Source organism: Syngnathoides biaculeatus, chromosome 10 (assembly GCF_019802595.1).
Source record: "Syngnathoides biaculeatus isolate LvHL_M chromosome 10, ASM1980259v1, whole genome shotgun sequence".
NCBI lineage: Eukaryota > Metazoa > Chordata > Actinopteri > Syngnathiformes > Syngnathidae > Syngnathoides > Syngnathoides biaculeatus.
Genome location: NC_084649.1, coordinates 16246532 through 16272917, shown reverse-complemented (window position 1 = coordinate 16272917; position 26386 = coordinate 16246532). Strand labels below are relative to the sequence as shown.

At 40.6% G+C, this 26386-nt stretch overlaps 1 protein-coding gene across 4 annotated transcripts in view; it reads left to right on the top strand.

Moving 5' to 3' along the window:
• Positions 1-26386, top strand: part of foxj3 (forkhead box J3) — a 157156-nt gene that overhangs the window by 38024 nt on the left and 92746 nt on the right. For 3 of the 4 annotated variants that reach the window (XM_061833024.1, XM_061833026.1, XM_061833022.1), the window contains exon 2: positions 23834-24341. In XM_061833024.1, the coding sequence (XP_061689008.1) occupies positions 24021-24341 (321 nt within the window). In that variant the 5' untranslated portion in view covers positions 23834-24020. Of the gene's footprint in view, positions 1-19151; positions 19170-23833; positions 24342-26386 lie in introns of those variants that run through there. The other variant, XM_061833025.1, reaches the window with a different exon arrangement.

Here is a 26386-nt window from a genome sequence, read left to right as displayed (position 1 = left end):
AACTAGCGAGAGGCCGAGCAACTCATCGACCCCAACTTGATGGCGTGAATTGCACGCAAAGACTACCCCTCCAAGTTGTCACCAAAATACTTGGCCTGCCAGTGCATACACAAGTGGTCTATTTGTGATTCAGCAGCAGGCCTTCACTAGCTGCCAGACTGGAAAGGAGTCAGGCTCTCATGGGTGAGTGTGTTAATGCAGGCCCCCAGGCGGTGGGACCAAGGTAATTTGGTTCACATGGTCAGTGTCAGTGCACCCTTGCCACGTCCCAAAACAAAGGCCAAGTCCCGGAAAGCAATTAGAACCACAACCACTCCGGATCAAAGCACTGATCTCTAGGAAAGGCTTATTCAATTACTAGAATCTTGGATGACTATACTGTCTTCATGGTGATTGCATCATATGTCTTCTTTTTTTTTTTTTTTGGCATGCCTCTTCTGTTAGAGCAGCGCGTGTAAGCACTTTGGAGTGGAGGTTTTCAGGTTCACTATCTGCTGCAGACCAGACAGAAATATGCAGAGTTGTGATGATTGCTTGACAAAGTACTCACTTGTTGATCATTCAGTTAGATAGACGGTATTTACGTTAATTGGGGTAATACTGTGGCACAACACTCCTTATTTTGACATCTTCTCAAAGTGTAAATTGAATTCCCCCTTGGGGAAAACTTAAGGGAGGGGTGCTCAATGTGTCGATCGTCGATCACGAGGCAGTCTTGGTTGATCGTGGGACGCTCCCCCCCCAAAAAAAGACATTAGCCAATATTCCCTCTAAACTGCGCGCGTGCGCATTCGTGCACCACTGATTCAGTCTCTTCGCAGATATTCAGCGTTGCATGAAAAAAAAAAAGAATCCAATGCAAATTGAAAGTATAACATACAGCAATTCAGTTTGTGGCATTATGCAATGTGATTCAATCCGTGAGGGATTACTGGTTGTTACATCTAATGGCACAATTCACATACGTACTGTAAAAAATGAAAAGAAGCAGCCTCTGGTATCTTTTAGGCAGCACACGGAACTTTCTCTAACAACCGCTCTGCCACACTCTTTTTCTTAGTTTGTCTTACACTCATAATTACAGTACTCACGCAGCCCATCAATGTGTTTTATAATGACAGCGTCCACCACCGCTGCTTTAGTTCGCAACACAGTCTGGGCAACGTAAAGCAAAGACGAGCGGGATGTGCTGCTTATGTTTACTTTCGATATTAATGGAGAAATTTAAAAAAGAAATGCTGTTGTTTTAAGATGCAATCACTGTCGTTGTATGTGAATAATAGAAGAAAAAGTGGTTAAACTGGATGAGATTTTCTCTTTTTTTCGAGTGGGAAAGGTCTGGTCTGAAGCCAAAGTAGAAAGTGCAGGATGAGATAGTGTGTAATTTTAAAATTCCACCTTGGCACAGCCTGATCCAGGAAGAAATTACAGACAATACAGTGCACAAAAATCTAATCGACCAATCGATCGTGATCGACGCATTGAGCACCCCTGTTATAATGTGATACAGTGGATGCATGCAGAGGAAGAAGCCATAAGTAACATAACTGGGGTGGGACGGTTTCTGATAGTTGACCGAACCTTTTGGTTTTGTTCATAGACACATAAATCCCCCGCCCTGCTCTGTCTCTCATACAATGCAAAGCGGAAAGTAGCCCCTAAAATGTAATGCCAACCGCTGAATGCCAACACTTTCCCAGTATTGGGGAGAGTATTAATACAAAAAACACAAATTGTAGTCCGCGTCAGATGATGTCAGGTGTGTTATAGGTCTGCTGCATGGGATCTTTGCATTAGGATCAAGGTAATAAAAATTTCATTGACAAAAGCGCATTTGACCATTTGTCATGTAGAGTACTAATTGTGAGTAGCTATGTATGAATATAACTGTCATACCACCGAACGTGTATTTTCTATAGTGTTATCATCCAAATATAATCTGTTGTGTCGGTTTCTATGATAAAGCTGTCAGGACGAGGTTTTTAAAATTGAGTCCACAGCATATGAAACATATGCACAAACATATATACACACACCTTTGATCTAATGACAATTGTCTAATTTGAAGTCATGCTTCTAAATAATTAACAAACCCGAGTGATTTAAAGTGGAGAACAAAGGATGACTGCAGATCCTGTTCACATTAAATTCTTTGAAAGATGGCAAACATTTTTATGATGTATTATTCCCTTGATTATGACTTGCTTTCATTCTCCTTTAGCCCATTAGGTACACATCTAATTATATATGACCAACATAAATCAGTCTTGGCTTTTGCTTAATTGTGTTCTGTAGAACACAAGAACAGGAGGCGTTACAAGTCTTTCATCACAAAAGCACCCAAACAAGGTTTGTTGAGGAATAAAATTCAGTAAAATTGAGTTTGAAACACATCTTGGAAACCTTGAAAAATCTTAAATCTTGGTTCAATGTTATCAATTCAGACCATCATAATCTGTTGTTGTTCATTTAATTTTACAAAGTGTCAATACTTTTAACATAAACATTCATACAAATATCTGTATTTTCTTCAACTCACTGTGGACAATTTTTGTCTCTCAGTTTTGCTGTTTCTGCAATCAGGTCAGCAAATCTTTCTTAATTTTGAGGCCTCTCCAGACAGCCTGAAGTGGCTCACTTGATCCGTAGCCAGCCTTTTTCGCTCTGTCCCCGTCTGCTCTGCCCGCTAGCCTCTTCACCATTTACAGCTGTATTTAGAAGACTGTTTGACTCTGATTGATGAGACAAAGGGATCTTTTCTGCCTTTTGAAGCATTCAGTGTGTATAAAGGAAATGGCGGTTTTAGATTTAGGTTTTTTTTTTTTTTTTTTTGACAGGTCCTTCTTGTTAGCTTTTAACTGGCCCACAGCTACAATTGCGCTCCAATTGATTGGCATTTAGCCAGGAAGAAAGTGTGTGTAAAAGGCAAAGAATATCCAACGTGTGCGATCATTTATCAGTCATAAAAAGAGATAAGGTGCAACATGTCTACTGCAAGGAACTAACACACAACGGCACCATCGCCAACGCAAGGGATCGATGTTGGCTAATTTTATTAGCCTTCTCCTGTTAGTTAGAAAGCATTGTTCTTATCGTCAAACATTGTTTATTCTTTACCTTATAAGGTTAAGGAGAGACATAATCTCCGGTGCACTTTCAATCGCAAACAGTAACAAAATAAACAAATACTGTAAGTGCATTCATATTCTAGCTGCAATGGCCACAACTGATGCTCAGGGATGAAACATAGCAGATTGGCTAACCTGAGCGAACAACAGCAAGCTACACTCTCATTCACTAACGCACATAAATCAGACCAGGCCCCACTATGGATGTAAATATGTGCAACCAGGATTTGAATTTGAAATGCCACAGAAAACAGGATTGGAATTTGAAATGTAAAGTGATCGTATTTTCAATAGTTGTATTTCAGTGTAACAATTCACAACTGGCTACAATTTGCTGTCTGAAATTCAACTGGCTACGATTTGCTGTCTAAAATTCACCGTCTGTGCCACAGGCGGGGTTACTTCAGGTAAGAACCAAACAGCCAGCCAATCGCAGTTACACTTACTTTGTCACGTGATGTCACATATTAAGAAACCGTAACTGGATTGGCTAGTCTGTTCGGTTGATCTGAAGTAACCCTGCCTGGTGGCACAGACGGTTTATTTTAGACAGCGAATCGTAGCTGGTTGAATTTCAGATAGCAAATTGTAACCAGTTGAATTGTTAACATTGAAAAGTTACCATGAAATGCAACTATTGAAAATGTCACTTTACATTTCAAATTCAAATCCTGGTGGCACATATTTACTTCCATACCCCACCTTTTAAACCTTTTAAAGTCACACACATTCAAAGTCACAGCTACTGCAATGTAAAACTCAAGGATGGACAAGTGGGCAAAAATAATACCTTTACCTCACATGCACATTCTGTGTTGGGATTGTTTATTAAAGGAAAATCTATTTTTAGGCAATTATAATATATTAATAATTAATTAAACAATAGGATTATCAGTAGAATAATCAATCTTACTAATATTCAATAGCCTTATGCCATTGCAACAGCGTTGCCGAATACCATGAGACGTCGTCTCCCTGTTATGCTCTGATACTTCTGCCCGGCCCGTGTTAGTGCAGTTATTGAGAATGACTATGATGAAAATGCAAACTTTAACGAGCAGTTTAAGTGAGCTGTCCCTCAGCTGTGCTTTAGGCTCCAACAAAATGAGCACTGTGCTGTTCAGCCATGTACTTGACTTACCCTAAAATTCAACCAAATAGCAGGACATGAACGTCTTCTTTACAGGGACAGTTTCCGCAGCACCATTAGGCCTTTCATTGAAAAGAAAGCACTGACATTAAAAGCTGTTACTTAGCCAAAGCTGTGATTTCTTCTTTGTGTTTTAATGAAAACGTGGCCTGCGTGCTCTCCTGCATGATAATTGCGCTCACGTGCGCTTGCAATACTCAGACACGTTGCTATTTTAGTCTCCAAGATGCTCCTAAATACTTTGCCCTGGAGGGCTGGAAAAAGTGAGGAGTGACTGAGGCGCAGGTGAGGTGCGTTCCCACCCCTCCCTGATTATCCCCTTGCAATTGGTAGGAAAATAAGGGCTTCACCCACCAACACTCTAGATAAAGCCGTTGATATGGAAGGTATGACCTAGGTTTCGGTGGAAGGTGAGGATACCAAAGGCTTGTTACCAGGTTACAGCACAGCACTGTTGTTGTTGTGAGTATGCGTGCCAACATCATAAGGAGACATAGAACGTGGAGCGCTTAGCGATCCCCTTCCCTGATGCCAAGTTGCCATCACACCACAGGAAGATTCTTGTCATAATAATCTCACCCCTTTTTTCCCCCTTCATTGTGTGGCTCTGCCTCGCTTACGTCTGGGCGATTATTTTAACAAACATCTCACTAAATATTTACTGTCTTAGCAACATTGTTTTTAATGGACCAGCCCTTACACGTGTCAGTGTCTGCAAGGTGGCATTACAGTGTTGTGTTGGCGTGTTGTTACCTGTGATGGATTTGTGACTGCGCTAGAAACACACACAAAAAAATGGGGGATTCAATTTTGAAAATTGTAGATAAGTGCAGGAGAGCACCAGTTTGGTACCTGTCACTATTCTTGTATGCTTAAGTGCATGACTGTGAGCACGAATAGCCCGAGGGAATCATGGCTGCTATGCTGAATGTAGTATGTGAGTGGCGCCCATTGTTGTCATGCTGTAAGAACTTCCGGGGAGAGCATAAATAAGGCCCTCTGTCATGTATTATTATTATTATGTAACATGAAGATGTTTTGATTGCATTGTGGAAAAATAGTGAAGTTGCCTGAGGTCTCCCGTGCTTGGCTAATTCGGGGTGTCGCTCCATAATATGTGCAATTGTGCATATTTTGCTAAACACATTCTTCCTCTCTGTAATGTGCATTTAACGGAGGAGGTGAGGCTTAAATCACCTGTTCCGCTGGGTTTAACGTATCGCCACGACAGCAAGGAAACCAAAACGACTTATCTAAATTCAACCCCCCTGTTGGTTAACATAATCAGGTTTTGTTTTGATTAAATCTCTGATTTGCTCAGAATTTTGGTTCAATCTCATTCAGTCACAATTTCTCCCATTAAAGAAGGGAAATTTATACGTACTTATCTTTTTTTAGCCAATTACAATTGTGCCTTGAGATACAAGTTTAAACTGTTCTATGACAATGCTCGTTACTCAAAAACTCATATCTCAAATCATGTTTACCCATTGAAATGAATTAAAATTGGGTTAATGTGTCCCAGACCAGAAAAGCCAACAAAAATGTTCAGAATTTTATTTTAAATATGGAAAATAAAAATGTACCATATTCTACTTCATAAAAAGATTTGCTCATAACATTATTTCAAAGAATGTAAAGAATTAAATTTGTACATAATGAGTCATTCACTGTGGCTCCTTCTCCCATGGATGGCTTGTCCACCTGGGGCAGTGCAATAGTCATCCAGACACAAAGAAAGAAGAGTTTAACAATTATTTGAAATGACTCTGTAAGCTGCAGTTATATTTTTTTCAAAGAGGACGAATATCTGTCCATTGTTTTGTCTATACGTGTTTATGCACTATTTGTGTTCAAATAATCATTTCTGAAAACATTATAGCATCGCCACATCAATGCTAGTCTTCTATCATGAAATGTACATTTAAGATGTAAACATAAACATACAGAAAGCCATTAAGTGTCCAGTAGTGCAGAAATACTGGTCAGCTACAAATGTGCAGATGATGCTGAGTGATAAAGCTACAATGATGAATGAAACATTGAAATATTTATTCTTCGGGTACAAAATCGATTGCAACTGGATTTGGACAGTCAAGTCAATATCTTGAGAATAGGATTGTCCGGATGACATAATATTCTCGGGGATAAATAATTTAGATGAGCGCTGAAGGTACACTCATGTCACATCTCAAGCAGGCAATGTTTACATTTTCATGATAATTCCCCCCCCCCCCCTTCTCCCCTCTTCAGATTCAGTGTGCTCTGGTAGCCTTGCCAGTAATGATACGGAAAATCTGAACTACTTATAATGTGACATCTGTGTTGTACTCACTCTAGGTGCCTCAATGCGATTCAATTGTGACAAGATAATTCAGAGTAGGCCTTCAAAAGGTGCTATTTCAATACCCACATTTAGTCAAATGGTATGATGCACTCGGACTGCTCTTTTTAGTGTGGCCTGGTTGTAATAATTGCTCACACATGGACAATAGCTCATTGACAGTAAGCTCATTGGTGAAATGAAATAATTCATGTGAGAGGACTTGTAGACTTCACACGTCACAATTTTTGGAGCTGGTCAGCGAGTTAAAAAAAAAACGATCACCGATCCAGTCACAAGATGGAGCAATGTCTATTTCAATAATTGTGTATTTAATGGTTCAAAAAATGTACAGAAATAGTTATAATAATAATTTAACCCCCTCACACACATTTATTTCTTATAATACAGTTGACGGGATCCTCTCGTATTGTCTTCACTATGGTAACGAGCGTGTTTGGTTGCATTTGAGTTAATAAGATAAAGCCCAATGATTTAAAAAAAAAAAAAAAAAAAAAAAAAACAGGATGCCGTGGTATCTGAATACAAGATTGTATTGCAGTAATCTGACATATTTCAATTGTGAAAGAGCAAATTTGTCATGTAGTCTGATCCAGGCATTAGGTGTTGTCTGTCTCAGACGTGTTATCTTCCATGCCGCCATACTAAAAACAAAAAAACTTTATTGACAACCAGATATTTAAAGTTCTACATCAAAACCTACTGTTTACGATGGTGACATGGAGTAAGTCTTTTACGGAACTGATCAATCATGTCATTGGTTGAAGTGGCGGATTATGACATTGAGGCTGATAAAACATACAATGAAAATTATCGCCCGATACCGATCTGGCTGATAAAATCGGTGTAAACTCTGAGTTATAAAATGAAAAATACAAATCCGACAGTTGTGGAAATGGAGACAGAGAATGATATATTTGTTGGAATTCAGAAGATCCATCCCGCCATCCATTTTCTGAAACGATTCTACTCATGAGGGTCACAAGTGACCTGGAGTCCATCCCAGCTGATTTAGGGTAAGAGAAGCAGGCAATACCCTTTGATTTGTCACTAGCAAATTGACAAGCTCGACAAAAATTCCCACTCACCTTTCACACCCATTTACAGTTTAACTCTTCAATGAAACTAACATGCATGCTTTTAGAATATGTGAACTCAATTAGCAATAAGATGAAATTTGAATCTTAGATTTCTAAAATATGAGCCAAAAATGAGCTGACATTCGGGTGATTTTTATTTTTGTATTTTTTTTTGCTTTGACCTGTGAGCAAACAGAATGTGATTCAACTTACTTTACAATCGAGCAGCACTGTGAAAAATATTTGACGACAAAGGCTTCAAGTATTTTGTTGCCACACCCAGTCTATTGTCACACCATACATAAAACAATGAAATTAAATATTTCAAACAATATAGCTTTGCCTCCACGTAGATTAATTCTAACCAATAATGCAAAACACCATTGACATGTTAATGCTTAGCATCGATTTTAGGAGCAACAGATGTTTGACTGCAATCAGTGGAGTAATAAGTACATTCTAAGTCGAAACAACTATGGCGCAATACTGTAGTTCAAAACAAGGAACAGCCGCAGAGTCGATGACGCAGATGGCGACCTGTTGCCACAATGATGTAAACTCAGCATGGTTGCGTTGAGTAATCCCTGCGTGTTACTCAACCCTCTTGCCTCATTGGCCATTCTTTAAGAAGAAGGCTTGGCGCCCCCCCTTAACCACTTTGGCAGGTTGATTGAGACCTGGGTGACGCAACCGCATAATGGCCGCTTTGTTGTCATTGTGCAAATGTTGTCAAGATGTAGGTCATTTAAAAACAATTTAAAAATGTACAAAAAACAGTCGGTTCACCCTAACAAGTGAGCAGTATTTTTTTCATTTTTTTTAATGATTTTGAGTGTGACATGCTCCACTCTCATATATTGCCATTAATGTATTTCTGTACAAATGTGTGTGATCATAGTGCTTGTAAAGGCGTAATATTTGAACTCATGACCCCATTCAGTGTCCGCACACACACACACACATACGCAAACACAATGTATGCACGTGCACACGTGCGCAGTTTCTATGCTTGCTCGATACTACCATCCATATCTGGTCTTTTTCAGCCTCCTTCCTATTTCGTGGCATCTTGCCCAATCGTTAACAAATGAGCAGTATAGCGCTACCGTATGTCCTCAAATAGCAGTCGCGCATTTAAGACGCCGCGTCCCAATTAGTTGCAGAGTGGTTTATCCTTCAGACAAATGCTTCCCTTTTTTCTATCCAAAGAATGGGTTGCATCACTCAAATGTGGACATGAAAACGTGCTGAGCCCGTTTGAACTCTGTTGCTCACCAAAACAACAGCACCAGTGTGCATCTCTTGTATCAGTTGAAGCAGGGGTGCTCAACGTGTCCGTCTTGGTCGATTGCAGGACAGCGTGCCACAAAAAAAAAAAAAAATAAAGATGTCAGACAATGTTCCCTCTAAACTGCTCGCGTGCGGAATTGCAGTCTCTTCGCAGATATTCAGCGTTGCATGAAAAAAAAATAATAATCCAATGCAAATTGAAAGTATAACATACAGCAATTCAGTTTGTGGCATTATGCAATGTGATTCAATGAGTGAGGGATGACTGGTTGTTACATCCAATGGCACATTTCACATACGTACTGTAAAAAATGAAAAGAGGAAGCCACTGGTTACTTTAGGCAACACACGGAACTTTCTCAAACAAGACCGCTGCTCCGCCACACACTCTGTTTCCTACTTTACTTTACACCCCCCCCCATGCTCTTAAAGACGTACACTCATAATTACAAATGTTACAGTACTTACGCAGCCCATCAATGTGTTTTATAATGATAGCGTCCACAGTCTGGGCAACGTAGAGCAAAGACGAGCTATACGTGCTGCTTATGTTTACTTTCAATATTAATGGAGAAAGTTAAAAAAGAAATGCTGTTGATTTAAGATGCAATCACTGTCGTTGTATGTGAATAATAGAAGAAATAGTGGTTAAACTGGATGAGATTTTCTCTTCCGAGGGGGAAAGGTCTGTAATTTTAAAATTCCACCTTGGCACAGCCTGATCCAGGATGAAAGTACAGACAATACAGTGGACAAAAAGCGTATTCTGTATTTTAAATATAGGAGGCAATATAAGATTAACCTTAAAACGGTTTGGGAGCATCATCATCATCATCATTACCTCCCCCCACCTTTACTGTCATGGGTAGCTCGCGAGAGGCTGGCTGCTTGAAAAGTAGATCTTTTGGTAAAAAGGTCTGGGCACCCCTGAGTTAAAGTATCAAGACTACGGGTATTTCCCTGTCCAGTATTTTAGATGTTACGTTATGTGCAGATGCAGGTGATTAACAGCAATCAGCCTCCCAGAAACCTCTCTCATGTGGTCCACCCAAAATGTGAACCAGTCTGCCATTTGCTACAGTTCTCCTTTGTCCTTTTTATTTACTTTCAAAATCCACTTTCTCAACCCCCCCCCCCCCCCCCTTGCAAATCTGCTTTGGATTGCCTTGTAAAACCTGACCACATCAATGGACAAAAGACACTCCAACCACAGTAGGCTGGTCCAATACAAAAATGCGCCAAAAGTCGCTGTCCCGGAACTGTACAGAGAGTTTGTTTTGGAGTCATTGGAGTAGACAGAAAAAGCAACTGACCACTGTGTCCATAACAATCACTTATTTCATTTCAGAGTGAGATTTTTTTTTTTTTTTTTTCAACTATTCTTCGGACTAGAGACCCCTACACGGAAGCCCTAAAGGGAGGGACCAATATAGTGAACATGTTGACAGAAGCAATACATAAATGGCATTTGGAGAACAAAGTACCAATACTGGCATGTCTAACAATGCAGTAAACATGCTACTTAATTAGGTATAACCTTAATACCCAGCTAATAATTCCATTCCATTTTCCTAACCGGTTATCCTCACAAGGATATTGCAACCCGAATTAGTAAAATAAATATTAAGCATACATTACATCCACATTACTTTTTCAATACAGAGGTGTCGTCATCTTTTAACTGTTAAACACCGTTTTAACAAAATTTTGTGCGTTTTTATTACAATTTTTATTAATAATAAATTTTTATTTTGTTTGCATGAACTTTAATTTTTTTCTTTATGCACAACTGCAATATATTTTTACTTTTGTTCTCTGGACATACAAATACATGTGCATATGTTTATTTTCCTATTTGCTTAAAAATATCTGGTGACATTTTTATATGGCATTTTTTCAAATGTAATTTGTATTTTTAATAATAAGTGAATTGATACCAGAGCATTTAACGCAATGTTGAATCGAATCCTATAGCAAGACTAAGGAACTGAAATCAAAATGTGAATTTTCGGTACATCCCTATTTTGAAAAATGGGACGGAAACACTCTTAAGTCATCACTTAATTATAGGAAGCCATTACTACTTTTCAACACACCTCTGTAATCGTTACAACATACAATGATGTCTGTGAAAATTCTGGTATTCAATCGGTCTAATAACAGTTGTTTGTGTTGCACTTTAATTAAAGGTCTACTGACACGAAAAGCATGATTTTTAGTGTTTTTAATTTAAAAAAAAAAGAAAAGAAAAGAAAAGAAAAAGGCAGCCGGAATGAACCCACCCCCTTTTTCACCACAAAACGTGATTTTGACGTATATGGCTTTTTGTCACTGCCGCCATGAAAATCCCCTCGAGGGATTTTTTTTGGACAAGAAGCAGGAAGTGACGTTATTAGCAGGAAGGTAGCTCGTTGTTCCTTCGTGTTAGCCAAAATGCTGGCTCGTTTTATTGCTGGGTATTGCTCTAACACTCGGGAGAAAGGATTCAGTCTTAATACTTTTCCAAAAGATCCGGTTCATCATGAAAAATGGATTGCACGGGCTCAGCGGACAAGACCTTTGTGGGTTCCAAATGGCAGTTAGGTGTGCATAGACCTATTAAAAAAATAATCGCATGTAATCCTTTTTTCACCAAGTTGCGGTGCCGCCGGGGTGGCTCGTCGGGGCGCCGGGACACGGCATTAGTTGTTGTCGCGGCGCCGGACCGTAGCGTTCGTTGTTGTCGCCTGCGGCCGCAGTGCTCGTTGTCGTCGCTCGCCAGCAGCATTGTTCATCACCACCGCGTAGGTGGATCAGGCGGGGGGGTGATATGGCGCATCCGAGAGGAGAAAGGAGCTCCCACTGGCCACCGGTGTTTCGCCCGGCATGGGTATTCCTGAGTACGCTACATACTGTCTGGGAATCTGTTGATAGATAGAAGTGATGAGCATTTCATCTAAATATGGCTCGAAACGATAGGGTAAGATTGCCCCGGTCACTTCACTCGATTGTGAGATGTTCTCTTCTTCGAAAAGTTTTTCCGTCTCAGAAGGGCATCAGAAAAATCCGAAAATCTCTGTTGTTCTTCTCCTATAGCAGGTGCCACTACGTGTTTTCAATGGCGAATGTCCCAGTGTGACGTCTGCCGATAACGTTGCAGGCAATATGGCGACAATTGGATGTCGAGTGAGACTTCTGCAACTTTGCGCATGGATGACAGGCTCTCCACTTATTTATTTTTTCGTATAGCCATCGAAGTGAATAATGTTGAATGTATTTTTCATTACAATATCTATTTTAGAATGTTTATAGGCATGTCAGTGGCCCTTTTAAATATTTTGCCATAGACAATGGAAATACCCCATTGTCAAGTGACTTCGATACAGTATGAAATTCAGATCTAGTCCAGTAAATACAATTGCCGTTTGGCAAAAATCGGCTTTTCTGGTCCACCTTTCCTCTTAGCTTTGCTCCTCAATACACCTAAAGACTTTTTCTTTTAAGCACTCCCCTGTCCTCCTCTGCTTTCCCCAATAGACCTGGGGGGCCTCTGACCGTCGCTGAGACCGACAGGGTAATGACGGCAGTGGGGGGTCGTCACCGCCCGGGGGTGTTGCGCTTAGAAATTCCCGCCGCTACCCGAGGCCCGCTAATTAAGACCGCGAACTTGCCCTTGCCGATTACGAAGCAGCTGGATCATTAGCGTGGCGGGTCAAATGGCAGGCATCTCCGTGTAGTGGGGCGCAGTGCCTTTCATCAGCTGGTGCCTTTGCCAGCTCACCTCCTACAGCACTGCGCTCTATCCCCTTTTTTCCCCACTGGGTAGTGTATAGGATCATATTTGGGCAATGTTGGTTAAACCTTTGATAGTTGCTCATAATTCAAATTCTTTGGGTACAAAAAGCCCTTTTTTTGTGCCTTTAGTACCGGTTAAGTAGGGGATCCCTTGAGTTCCATTCCGATAGCGATGACGTAATCTGACGTCACAAGTCAGTAACCTACGGTAAAGCAACAAGAATGTCATAACTGTCGTAAATATTTGTATGACAAACACTTCTCGGCCATAAAGATAAAACAAATGAAAAATAATAAGGTAACTTGCATGCGCTGCATTTTAACACTATACTGTATTGTAACACTGTTGAGCAAATTAGTTTATTGCTCACTGATTGGAACCTCACAACTGTCTATGTTGCTGTAAGAGGAGGACCTCCTTTTTTGTATTCAGGCATATAGCGTGGAAACAATATGAAAATGTTTTAATATTATAGTGACCAGATGGTGACAGTCATCAGTTTTATCCCATTATTACAAAAAAATTATGTAGGAAAAGGGGAAGAAAAATCTGAGGAATAGAACACACTGAAATTCTTTTTAGTTTGAATACAAAAGAATTAAGTAAGCAAGCCTGTCTTTTTGCACATTTGACTTGCTGCCCCCCTCCCCACTTTGTGGTAATTTTTTTTTTTTTTTTTTTTTTACTGCACTTTTTTTTCCATACAGTGTAATTATCTAAAATTATTCGCAGTCTCATAAAAACTGAAATACACCCACACTCCTGCTCTTGTCATCTTTGCAGGTGAAAAAAATAAAACCATCACCCGCCGAAAAACAACTACCGGTACTTCTCTCACAGATGCTAATTACTGTTGTGATGATAATGTAAATTTTAAATACTAACCATTTGAAACCATTATAAAACTTTAGTACTGTACATTTTTTTCTGAGAACAGGTTGTTTCATCCCTGTGTGCACATCGGGGGTTTAAATGATCATTTTCTCTTCCGGTACTGTATCAAAACACAAGCGTCAGTGAATGTTATCGGTACTTTTATGACAATTGTTACATTTTTATAGAAATGTCATCATTGCACAGCTAAACAGAAGTTGTACTGCATAAGTCTTGTTCTGTTGAGTTTTTAATCAAACAAAAATGGTAATTGGGTATTAGCTTTAGACTTAACTGTTACCTAATTTATTTTGTTGCCTTAATGTGCGCAATGAGGTTCAGATTGATTTCTTCCATATATCGATTATCACTTTACAATATTGTCTTTTTGGAAAGCCATATTGTCCGAAAATAAAGTTTTTTTTTTCTTCCTTTTTCTTGTACTCTTGATAACAACAGCGGATGTTTAGTGGGGTGTTTGGGAACGTGTATGGCAGTATGTTAAATTATTTTCCGTTTCTCTCTAATTGTTCATAAATCAAAAACTGTTAAAATAGTCTTAAATGACCAATTTAGACCACTATAAATTGACTCTATAACATGGACTTAGTTGGTCAATTTAATTAAAAAAGAACTAAAAAAAAAAAAAAAACACCTTGCTTTTGTCATATGAATGTCCAGAAAAGGCCCCTCTGACAGCTACTTTGGATTGAACTAGTTTTGTATCCACATATTTGGCACCCCCTTTCCTCGGATCGGTTGCCCGTGTACAAAACCCACTTGTGAGCGCACGTGTTTATGATGTTGACGGCTTGAGAAATTTGAAGGACCTGATTTCAGGCCGCTCTGCAGTAAAATGTCTGGAACTAACAAAAGGATGGATGTTTTTAATGTATATTTCACATGCTTACCGAGCCACCATAGAGCCAATATCAAATCCCAAATATGAAAAAAAGTTGGTTTGGTAAAATATGGAACCTTAAAAATAAAATAAATTATCGAAGCGCTGCTATCAGCTTTGAGTCACCTTTTGATCTCTGTTAGTATGTGGAGATATGAAACCTCTGTGATTTGTTGGACAACAGGATATTCTGCAATTTGGCCTATGACAATGTCTTCCGTCAGACGATCAAGTCTGCTCATCTAGTTCTCATGAGTGTGAAGGTGGACCGCGATGCCTATCACGTTATTTTCTTTCACGCTGTCTTGGCCTGCAAACAAACATTGTGTGAGGTGTCGCTGAAATCAGTCCTCGCAAAAGTCAGATTTTATTTTGTAATAATAGACATGCAAACCTGTTTGGCATTAAAGTAGAGGATTGTCGCCCCAAAGTACACATATTTCGTTGTATACATGCACTGAAAAAAAACCAAATGCAATAAGTTGATCCGAACCAAAGATTTGACATGCATGTTATCACATTCTACTTCTTTGTTGTTGAATTAACACCCTTAAATTATGCGGTCAGGATTTTTGGGGCCAATAACTGATTCACGAGTTAAAAAAAAAAAAAAAAAAAATGATAACCAATCACCGAGCCATCACTAGATGGAGCAATGAGTATATAAATGAACTGTTCATTTAATGTATATACTTGTGTGCTTAAGTGTTCCTAAAATATATTTACAATAAATAATTTATCTTTATTCATTTTTTATAGATGGCATTGAGTATATATAGCAAGTAACGTATCTGCTTTTTGTGACATTTTTGTGTGTGTGCTGTGAGATTTTTCAATTGTAAAGTATGTGCCTTGGTGCCACAAAGGTTGGAATTCACTGCTCTGGTCAGATCGTGTGTTCAAAAGAACGGCAGGATATTTACACACAACCACGAGCGCTAGCGCTAGCTTGCTAGGCTATGTAACATTCTGATGCCTGCTCGTGAGACGTAACGTACTAAAAGTATGTGATGCATACCTCCAATAAGCCTTACACGAATGTCCCCACCTATCCTGAGCACCGGTGAACACCAACGTGTTTTTTTGCCCTCCATTTTCTAATAATAGTCGGCACGAATCACTCGTGTTGTGATCCCCATGGTAACGAATGTATCCTGTCACATTTGAGATAAAGTCCAACGATATAATATCTGAATACAAGATTTTCTTGACAGTGAAATCATGAAAAAGCAAATTCTTTTGATCCACGCATTGCGTGTGGTCTTGTCTCTCCCATGGCACCATTTTTTTCAATACTTTATTGACCAGCAGATAATTACATCACTATGTCAAAAGATGAAAAAAAAACCCTATATAAAAATACTATTATATAAAAATAAACTAGCTTTTATATTCAGATATCCTATGCATGACGGTGACGCGGAATAAACGTCTTTTGCGGCGCCGCTCAATGATGTTATTAATTGGATTGGTGCATTATGACATGAAAACCAATTAGCCGATCAGCAAAAAAAAATGCCAGTAATTTTTTTTTTTTTACTGTGCTTCTCAATACTCTTATTCTAATAAAAAAATTGGAACTGAGTGTGAAGACCAACCAAAGGAAGTACAAATCATGCAAATTTTTAATCAGACATATATACACTTTCTCAAAAATAGGGTGGCGCAAATATTTTTGAGCGTGACTACACAGGAGGTACAGTACAGTTTTTTTTTCATAGGAAAACAAGAGAATTTGATGAAGAAGATCCAACAAGCAAATGTTCCACTCCATTGAACATCTCCCCGAGCTAGATCTGGCCTCGGCCCTTCGGAATTCTGTTGACATGGAAAAAAATGCCTTAATCATCTGCTCATGTCTGTACCCATAACAGATATAGAATTGACTGCTGAGCCTCCGCTAACCTCCTGCTGTTAGAGATCAATGGACTTGGCAAACGCAAACTTCCTCTGACCAGCTGACGCCAAAGCCGTTTGCTCTATTTAGAGTTTGTTTTTTGTTTTTTTCCCTGCTGTGCCTCATGGATGCAGAGTAGATAATTATTTCTTTGATATATCACCCTCATTTCCACTTGCAAAATTGTCTATTTAATATAAAACGTCTTACCTGTCAAACAGTAGACAATAAAAAATGTTCTTATCTATAGGGTAAGACAATTTATGGTCAGTGTTTTTAATAAACCTGTTGGGCTGTTTGAACTTTTCAATACAATTGAATAAAACCTGTCATAGACTTGTTTGTATAAGACTAAAGCGAGTCGGTGAGTTAACTCCTGAAAAGCTGGTAATGGATGCGTTCTAAAACTTCAAAAAGGGATGACACGTTTCATTCATGGATGTCAGTACGGTGGGCTGTTGTTGCGCATTTCGCTTTGATACTGAACTTCACTGCGCTTCTTCAGAGTGGGGAATTGGGGGGGGGGTAGCCATGCTAGTTAGCTTGTTATCTGCCTCTGCGATTTATAGATTTCACCAATTGCCAACACGCTAACGCTTGTTGCTAGTTGCAAATTTCATTTCAATACAGTTTGATAGTACTATATAAGAATGTTACCTTAAATTTGTCGAACTGTTATAGGTGGCACTCGTGATATTGTATTTGATTGCCTCATTTGACAGAGAGTCTTCTTTAGCAAGTTATACATCTCTTTGCTCTAGAATAGATTGTGTTTGCATTCATTTGAACGGGGCAAGATTTTTTGAGTTAAGTGTGTTTTGAGTTGAAACTAGTAACTGTCTCATATCTACTATTCCTCCCGCTGAATCACACAGTTCTTTCATCACAATCATTTTTTCTGGGTTTTTCCAGAAAATATATTTACTGTAAAGTGGGAACAGAGAGCCTTAATCGCCGACTTGACGTTTCAGCTGTTAATTGGATGTCTGGAGAATATTAAAAAAAAAGGGTACATGGAAAGAATACTTACTTTGTATGTAGGAGGAGTTTGTCAGTGTCTCAGACCACCGCAACAGCCGCTGCTTTTTTTTTTTTTTTTATCAAACATGCATGTATCTTAACAGTCTCATACAGTACTCTTATTTTCTATGTATTTTCTTTGTGATTAAAGGTTAACTGTTTAAAATCTGTACATTTTAAATCTTTAAAGAAACTCATCAAAATTGTATTATTATATGTTGTATTATATGATCCCAAAAACATCCAACACTAATTGGACACTCTAAATTGCCCCTAGGTGTGATTGTGAGTTACGACTGTTGTATGTCTCCATGTGCCCTGCGATTGGCTGGCAACCAGTTCAGGGTGTTTCCCACCTCCTGGCTGTCGACAGCTGGGATAGGGTCCAGCACTCCCCGCGACCCTCGTGAGGATAAGCTTATCTTACAAACTTCCATCCAAGATTCAATCACACGAGACCCTGAAACAGTGCCACAGGAGCTGCAGATGCAATTGAAGTGATTGATCGGCAGTGTGATACTGTCTTAAAAGAGAAGTTCAACTCTCAAATGCCACGAGTTTTACGCTTCATTAAACGCAGACAGCGCACGGTGGCGCCACTGGTAAAGCTGGTAAAGCATTGGCCTTCTGGGGTTCAGGGTTCAATCCTGGAACCCGCCTGTGTGGAGTTTGCATGGTCTCCCCGTGCCTGCGTGGGTTTCCTCCGGGCACTCGGGTTTCCTCGCACATCCCAAAAACATGCAACAATAATTGGACATTCTAAATTGCCTCTCGATGTGATTGTGAGTGCGGCTGTTTGTCTCCATGTGCCCTGTGATTGGGTAGCAACCAGTTCAGGTTGTACCCCGCCTCCTGCCCGTGGACAGCTGGGATAAGCTCCAGCACTCCCCGCGATCCTTATGAGGATAAGCGGCGAAGAAAATGGATGGGTGGATAAACGCAGACAAAAATCCGGAAAATGGCACTGAGGATGATGGTGGTATTTGGCCCTGCATGTGCGTGTGAACAAACTTTTAGTGCGATGGACACCAACAAAACATCCTACAGATTCCACCTGAGTTATGAACATGTCGGATGTGTTCTGAGAATTGCCACAAAAAAACTAACAGCAGTTTTTGATGGACTGGCTAAAAAAGGTGATCAACAAAGCAACACTGTTACCATTAAAAGTAAATCCACGTATTAACACTCAAATGGCAAATCTGTAAGCATATGTTCCTGGATTAGCCTGCCTGTCAAATTTTAAGTTGATGTGCTCCCTGACCCAAAATCTTTGTTCACCTCTGTTCGAGATAACATATTTTGACCAATTGCGGGGTTGGCATGAACTGCATCTACTGCGATAAATTGCCGTTCACCGTGCTCCAAAATTCCCACCCAAATGTATGCAAAATAGAGAATTAAAAATATTTGAGATATATGCAAACTACAGTAGCTTCAGCTGTATGTAAGTTTCTTGTGAATTGAGATATTTAAAAAAAAACCATCCCTTTAACAATTGCTCTCTACAACATTAGTTTTAACTTTTTCTGTAGCTAGCTGCTACATATGTACTTTTCAACCCTGTTGATTTAGAAGGAGGCCTTTGTTTATGTCTCTTTTGCCAACATTAGGTCCACAAAGAGCTCCTTGATCTGGGCGTTCATGGCCACTCTGCTATTTTCACACTACCCCGTCAGACGCTGATCCTCAATCCAGAAGCCCGACTCAATGTTAGTTACTAATCAGGCCTCTCACTGTGGTATCTGAAAACTTGATTACAATGTCGTAACCGTGTAACCCGGCATTTGGTTCAAAAGTGTGAATCAGAATTAGCTTTATTGGCCAAGTATGTAAATAATACACGAGGAATTTGTCTCTGGTAGTTGGAGCAGCCCTATTATGATATACATGTAGAGTACAAAAAACAATCAACAGTCGCTTGACAGGGAATTTTTTTTTAACTCACAATTGTGGAAAGGATGCAGTCCTCCTGCATTTCAAGCCGTTAGGATGCTAATTAGAGCGATAGTCCAGTACAATGACCATTGTGCAAACGGTGTCAAGACTTCAGGGAGTTTATGCAGTTTAAAGTGACTTGTCGTGCAATAGTAAATAATACTAATACTAATTTGCCCAGCTGGATGTGACAACAACAACTTGAGGCAGAAAATTGGCAGCATGTTGTCGTGGAATTGTAAGTTAGCTGTTAAAGAATTTAAGTATTTAATTGCAAGAGGGAAGAAAGAAAGATTACAAAGATGGAGGCACGCACTGGAAAGGAGAGGAATGAAGATTAGCTGAAGTAAAACAATGTATGTGCATGAATGAGAGGGGGGGTGAGGGAAGAGTGAAGCTCCAGGGAGAAGAGATAGCGAAGGTGGACGACTTCAAATACTTGGGGTCAACAATACAGAGCAATGGAGAGTGAAGAAACGGGTCCAAGCGGGGTGGAACAGTTGGCGGAAGGTGTCTGGTGTTCTATGTGACAGGAGAGTCTCCGCTAGGATGAAGGGGAAAGTTTATAAAACATTGGTGAGGGCGACCATGATGTACAGATTAGAGACTGTGTCACTGAAGAAACAACACGAAGCAGAACTTGAGGTAGGAGAAATGAAGGTGCTGAGGTTCTCGCTTAGAGTGAACAGGTTGGATAGGATTAGAAATGAGCTCATTATAGGGACAGCCAAAGTTGGCATGTTTTGGAGACAAGGTTAGAGAGAGCAGACTTAGATGGTTTGGACATGTCCAGAGGCGAGAGAGTGAGTATATTGGTAGAAGGGTGCTGAGGATGGAGCTGCCAGGCAAAGGAGTGAGAGGAAGACCAAAGAAAAGGTTGCTGGATGTTGTGAAGGAAGACATGAGGGTAGTTGGGGTTAGAGAAGAAGATGCACCAGATTGGTTTAGATGGAAAAAAAAAATGACATGGTGTGGCGACCCCTAACGGGACAAGCCGAAAGGAAAAGAAGAAGAAATTGGAAGACGGAAGAAGCTGTTAGAATACCTGCTGGTTTGTAATGATCGGTAGCGCCTACCTGATGGAAGGAGCTGGAAGAGTTGGTAGCCAGGATGTGAAGGGTCCGATAGGATCCTTGCCTGGTCTTGGCCTAGTTTGGTTGGCGTGTATGTTCACAAGGGTGGGTAGGGTGGTTGACAACAATCCATTCAGCAGTTTTAATTGTCTGTTGCAGTCGAGTTTGTCCTTTTATGGGGCAGCGCCAAACCAGACTGTGATGTAGGTACATAGTACTGATTCGATGACCAATGTCTCAAAAGATTTTGGCAGGCCATGCTTCCTGAGAAGCTGCAAAGTTTGCATTCTTTGATGGGCTTTTGTGAGGATGGAGTCAATGTTTGTCTTCCACTTAAGGTCCTGTGAGTGAGTAATTCCCAGGAACTTGTAGGTCTCAACAGTTGACGCGAGACAGTTAGACTGCGTAGTGGGTAGTTGTGGTGAAGGATGCCTCATGAAGTTCACAATATCTAAACAATCTTTAGTATGTACAGCTCCAGGTTGTGTTGGCCACACCAAAGCTCCAGCTTCTCCACTTCCTGCCAATAGGCAGACCTGTTGCCGTTTTTGAGCCTGATTACTGTGGTGTCATCTGCAAACTTCAGGAGTTTGACAGCCAGGTGCCTTGAGGTGCAGTCGTTCGTGTAGTCTGAGAAGAGCAGGACATAATCTTGGGCCTTGGACAGTAAGCTGTCCAAACTGTCTCTATGTAGTTCGTGTACTTGTATGAAAGTAATTGGGTCTGATTCTTGATTGATTTAGTTCCTTTCCCCACAATAAAGCAGTAATTATCGCAAGAGACTTTTGTTTCTCTTACAGGAGGACAGAAGGTTTTCCATGTGACATAGTGAGTGAAAAAGTGAAACAAGCAATATTTTCCTTTGATCTTAGTTTTGACGTTCCTTTATAAACAGTACACCAAATGAGGATACTTATTTTTATTTATTTATTTATTCTATTTCTTCTGCATTTTGTGACAGTTTTCTGCCAAAACTGTCCTACAAATACCATGGTACCTTGACTGTACCTGTGGCTCATTATACTCAAATCGTCATTGAGATGTGGCGCGCTGGACAGATGTTGTGGTGTCCTCATTTAGGGATCGCTTAACTGAAATTTGCTTGACCCTCAAATTTTGTCTCACAACACAAAAAAAGTTCATTTTGCAGATGAGCAAAGATTTTTGGTGCCTGTGAATTTTTTTCGTGTTTTTTTTTGGGGGGGGAGAGGGGGGTATCGACAAAACTACTGCTTGTTTTGTAGTGAATTGAGTTCACTGCCAATCTAGGGCTTGTATCACAAATTTTTTGCTTGCAAAAATGGATCATGCAACTGTATCTCGAAACACGCTATGAAACAATCAACTAGATTTATATAAGATTTCCTTATATCCATCATCCATCATTTTCTGGCCTCGGAAGTGCCATTTGCAGAAGGCCTTTTTCAAGTAGTTTAGAATGTCTCTTTCAAGGCCCGTGGAGGAAAGTCAAAAGGGTTGAAAATATTTTGATTCAGGGTATCAGAGTGATTCAGTACAATAGGACTTTCTGTCTTGAGGCACTTTTGAATCACTGTTAGCAAATTCTGTCAAAAGAATGGGATACGATTTCACACTGTGCACAAAGACTATTTATGAAAGATATACTGTTTGGCCTTTTGAGGACTGTCGGGACTGTGTTTATTTCCAGCCCGAAACGCGCATAACTGGGGGGAAAAAGAATCTCACATAATGTTGAGATTTCCGCTGTCATCCAGTTCGAGGTGTCATCCCACTTCTTTTTCACCCCGCGCAGATACCCGTCGTCACCCACATTTACAAGTTATAGCTTATCTAGACCGCCTCTCTATTTTCGGACAAGCAGGGCAGTGTGCCAGAAAGGACAGCGAGACAGGCTGTTGCAGGCACACACTGGGTGGAGGACAGTTTGCAAGATGACACTGCCTACCTTGTTTATGGCAGAGGCTTCTTCGCAAAGCGAGTGGGCGGGTAAGCTGGAAGGCAGGGCAGATGGAGGGGAAAGGGGGTTTTACTAGCCACAAGAGAGTCAGAATTCTTCCTGAGCCATTGGCCCATTTGGCTGGCAGTTGTGAAAACAATTGCCCAGCATTTACTCTCAACTCTCTTTCTCCCTTCGTACAGATGGAGTCTTAACTATGAGTCAGCTTTGAGAGTAGCAAGTGGAAGACAAGGTGGTGGTCTAATAATCTGCTGCACACCCAGTAAAAGCATGTGCAGACAACATGCGAACTAATTATGTTTTTTTATGTTCACTTAACATATGGTCACAGTCCAATCAAAAGTTCATCTCCAAATTTATGAGATGAAAACACCAAAAAGGAATAATTTTAATCAAAGGAATATAGAGTGGGAGATACATGCTTTGGTCAGGAACTCAAAAATGTTAATGATAACATCCATTCATTGATTTTCTATACTATTTGGGTCACGGGTTGGCTGATTTTTGCCGATAGAAGCTTAATTGATCACGAGTGATTTATCTTGGGGTCTTGTTCATGAGTGAGGCAAGAATGGAACTGGAGCCGAACAGTGTAGCATTTGTTGTGATTTGGACATTGTATTGAGCTGTTGTGATGAGGCAAGAGCTAAGTTCAAAGGCAAACCTCTCGACATACAGTATCTGTCGATCTTCATTCCTACCCTTACCTATGGTCACGAGGTGTGTGTCATGACCTAAAGAGCGAGATCCGGATACATGCGACCAAAATGAGTTTCCTCTGCAGGTTGTCCGGGCTTTCGCTCAGAAATAAGGTGAGAAGCCCGGTCATTTGGGAGAGGTTCGGAGTAGAGCCACTGCCCCTCCTCATTGAGAGAAGCCATATGATGTGGCTCGGGCATCTGTTTAGGATTCCTCCCTGGTGAGGTGTTCCAGGCACGTCACACTGGGAGGAGGCCCCAGGGGCAACCCACGACATGCTAGAGAGAGTACATCTCTCGGCTTCCCTGATAACGTCTCGGGACCCCTGCCGAAGAGTTGGAGGTAGTGGCTTTGGAGAAGGAAGCCTGGGCATACCTGCTAAAGCTACCCCACGACCTAAGTTTGGATAAATGAATGCAAATGAATGAATTAATTAACATTTTGGAGTGGAAAACTGACCAATGACACCTTGCAGTGGAACAGTGGCATTACAGAACTGCAAGAGTGTCTGGAATCCAAAACTAATCTTGGTACTTGCATGCGAGGATCTGGTTTCCACTGGCTAGTCATGCAGTTGCTTCCCAGGGTCACTAAAATTGTTAATAAGTAAGCCCAGAAGTGCTGTTCTTCTCTGTCCCTTACCATACTAGCAGTCAGATGTTGTTAAAGTACTGCTGGTCATTGTCTTACTTCATTGATAGAATCATGTCATCTCCTGTTTTTACAGATTCGCCTTGGAGAAGACAGCATGCTGATGTCCTGATTTGAGGGTCCAGACTTCAGCTTATCACCCCCACCTGCTCCTCTCCCTACCAGTCAGTCAATCAAGTCCCTACAGAGTTCACCGGTTTACCTTCAGGCTTTAGGGTTTACCCTCCCCACCCCCTCTTCCTGCTGCCCAGCCTGTCGTCACCATGACGTCGGAGCTGGAAAGTAGCCTGACCTCTATGGATTGGCTTCCTCAACTTACTATGCAGGCAGCCATCCGCAAGGCCGACAGCCAGCACGGCCATGGGCCAGGCATGGGCAAGAAGAGCACCCTTCTGGATCCCAACACCACGTTGGACCAAGAGGAGGTGCAGCAACACAAGGACGGCAAGCCGCCCTACAGCTACGCAAGCCTCATTACCTTCGCCATCAACAGTTCGCCAAAAAAGAAGATGACGTTGAGCGAGATCTACCAGTGGATCTGTGATAACTTTCCCTACTACAGAGAGGCAGGAAGTGGCTGGAAGGTAAGAAACATCATTGGAACCTTGGCCTTATCTTGTAGAATATTGTGCATTTGTGTAACTGCTCAAAAAAATCAACCATGAGTTCATCCATGTTCCATACGTTCATTCATGTTCTGGAAACTTTATGTAAAAAGACAAAACATGAAAATAAAACGGATCTTATTACAACATAGAAAACTCACTCCTCTTAGTTCAATAAGAGCCAAACAATTACAACAATTTAGGAGCTCTATTATTATTATTTTTTTACATCCTCAATGCAGTTAAGGTGAGAATCCCTCTTTTTCTTGGTGCAAGCAATCTTTACCCTTGCCAATGACGTTTGTTCTTTTGGGAGGTTTTTGGGTACTGGGCGTAGAAGTGGAAGTGGAGGTAGCTCCTATGACAGGTAATATGGCAGGTAATACTTTAAATATGATACCACATTTGCTTGAATGCCACCCCTTACTCTTAGACTAATTCAAGAAAGTTTACAACCAGCTGCAACAGTAGATTTTAGCATTTCTACATTTGGGGGAATAAATGATATAGAAACACTCCCCAGGCTTACTAGATAACTAATTGCATGGCTAATATCAATTTTTCTGCTCCGTCGTTACTTCACAATGCAGAGAAGAGCATAGGAGTGCTTTTACTTCTTTACTACCATTTGATTTTATTTACAAATTTTTTTACAAATGTACCGACAGAGCACTTGTAATGGGGAAAAAAATATCTACGCAAACTTAAAAACAATGGCTTCTGGAGCTCTAATTGTATTACTGAGATATTTTAATGTTTTTGCTTAGGGTTATCTTACTGTTAAATCTAGTCGTCGGTGTCCAATCGCAACAATATGATGCCAAGGGATAGTATTGCGTTGCAAACAGCTTCCTGTTCCCTTACCTTTAAATGTCTGTCAGGTGTCTTCGAAGCCTCAATACTTTTACTTTTTACTTTAGTTTTATGACTGTATTTTCACGACTATAAGGCGTACTTAAAAGTCTTACATTTCCTCTAAAATGGACGGGGCACCTTATAATGCGGCTCGCCTTATGTGTGCAGAGTTTCAAAATCTGTAAATGCTGTTGTATGACTTTGATGAGCGCGCCGCTTGACTGCCTGTGAGCATTTCCTGCCGACAAGCTGCTTATATAGATGAAAGGCGGACGTGACTGAGGACAGCAAGTGGACGTTAAATGGGGAAGGGTGCGCGTAAAAGAGGACGCTAAAGGCACGGTATATAGTGCCGGTATGTGCATTGTGCAAAATAAAATCGGTTTGGCTAAGGACCCCCAAAATGGCACCTACAAAGGGGCACAGTTTAAACTGCAGGCTATGAGTTACATGGAGGACCATAGGAATCGACCAGCCATGAGAGAAAAAAACTAAACCAAATCATCTTGCTTGAGTTACCCTTTGCCAGGTCATTCAAGCTGGTATTACCATGCTGTAAATATACCCTATATTGTCCATATACTGTACTGTTGCCTACCACCAACAACTCTCTATCAAACCACAGTCATGTTTAATCGCTTATTTAATTTGCTAAAACATTGCCATTTTCACGTGCCAATCATGTGACTCATGCCCAAAGTCAGTGTGCGCTCACACAAAGCCAGTAATTGTAGTTACAGGAGTAAATCTAACCAAATTGTTTCCAATTTGGTTGGCTTAGTGTTGCAGATGATGTGGTTCTGTAGGCGTTATCAAGGCCTGATCTCCGGAGATGTTCACCATTCTGCATCCAGACTGCAAATGAATTGCGCTTATGCAAAGCCACCATTGACCAATTTAACCATGTAAAGCAAGCACTCGTAAAGATTTGATCAATTGCATTTTCAACTTTGGAGGCAAGCAGGCAAAACCTCACCAAACCAAACTCTATTTTGATCACGAGTGTAGCCAGTGGACTTGTGCGTTGGCAAACATAAATGCTCTACAAATCCTACATTGACAAATTACCAATCCTTTTGACCCGGTCACGTTGTTAAATGGTAATCTGCGCTAACACTGCAGTTCTGCTTTCCTTGCGACTTTAACTAGAAAGTGCTTCCATTAGTGGT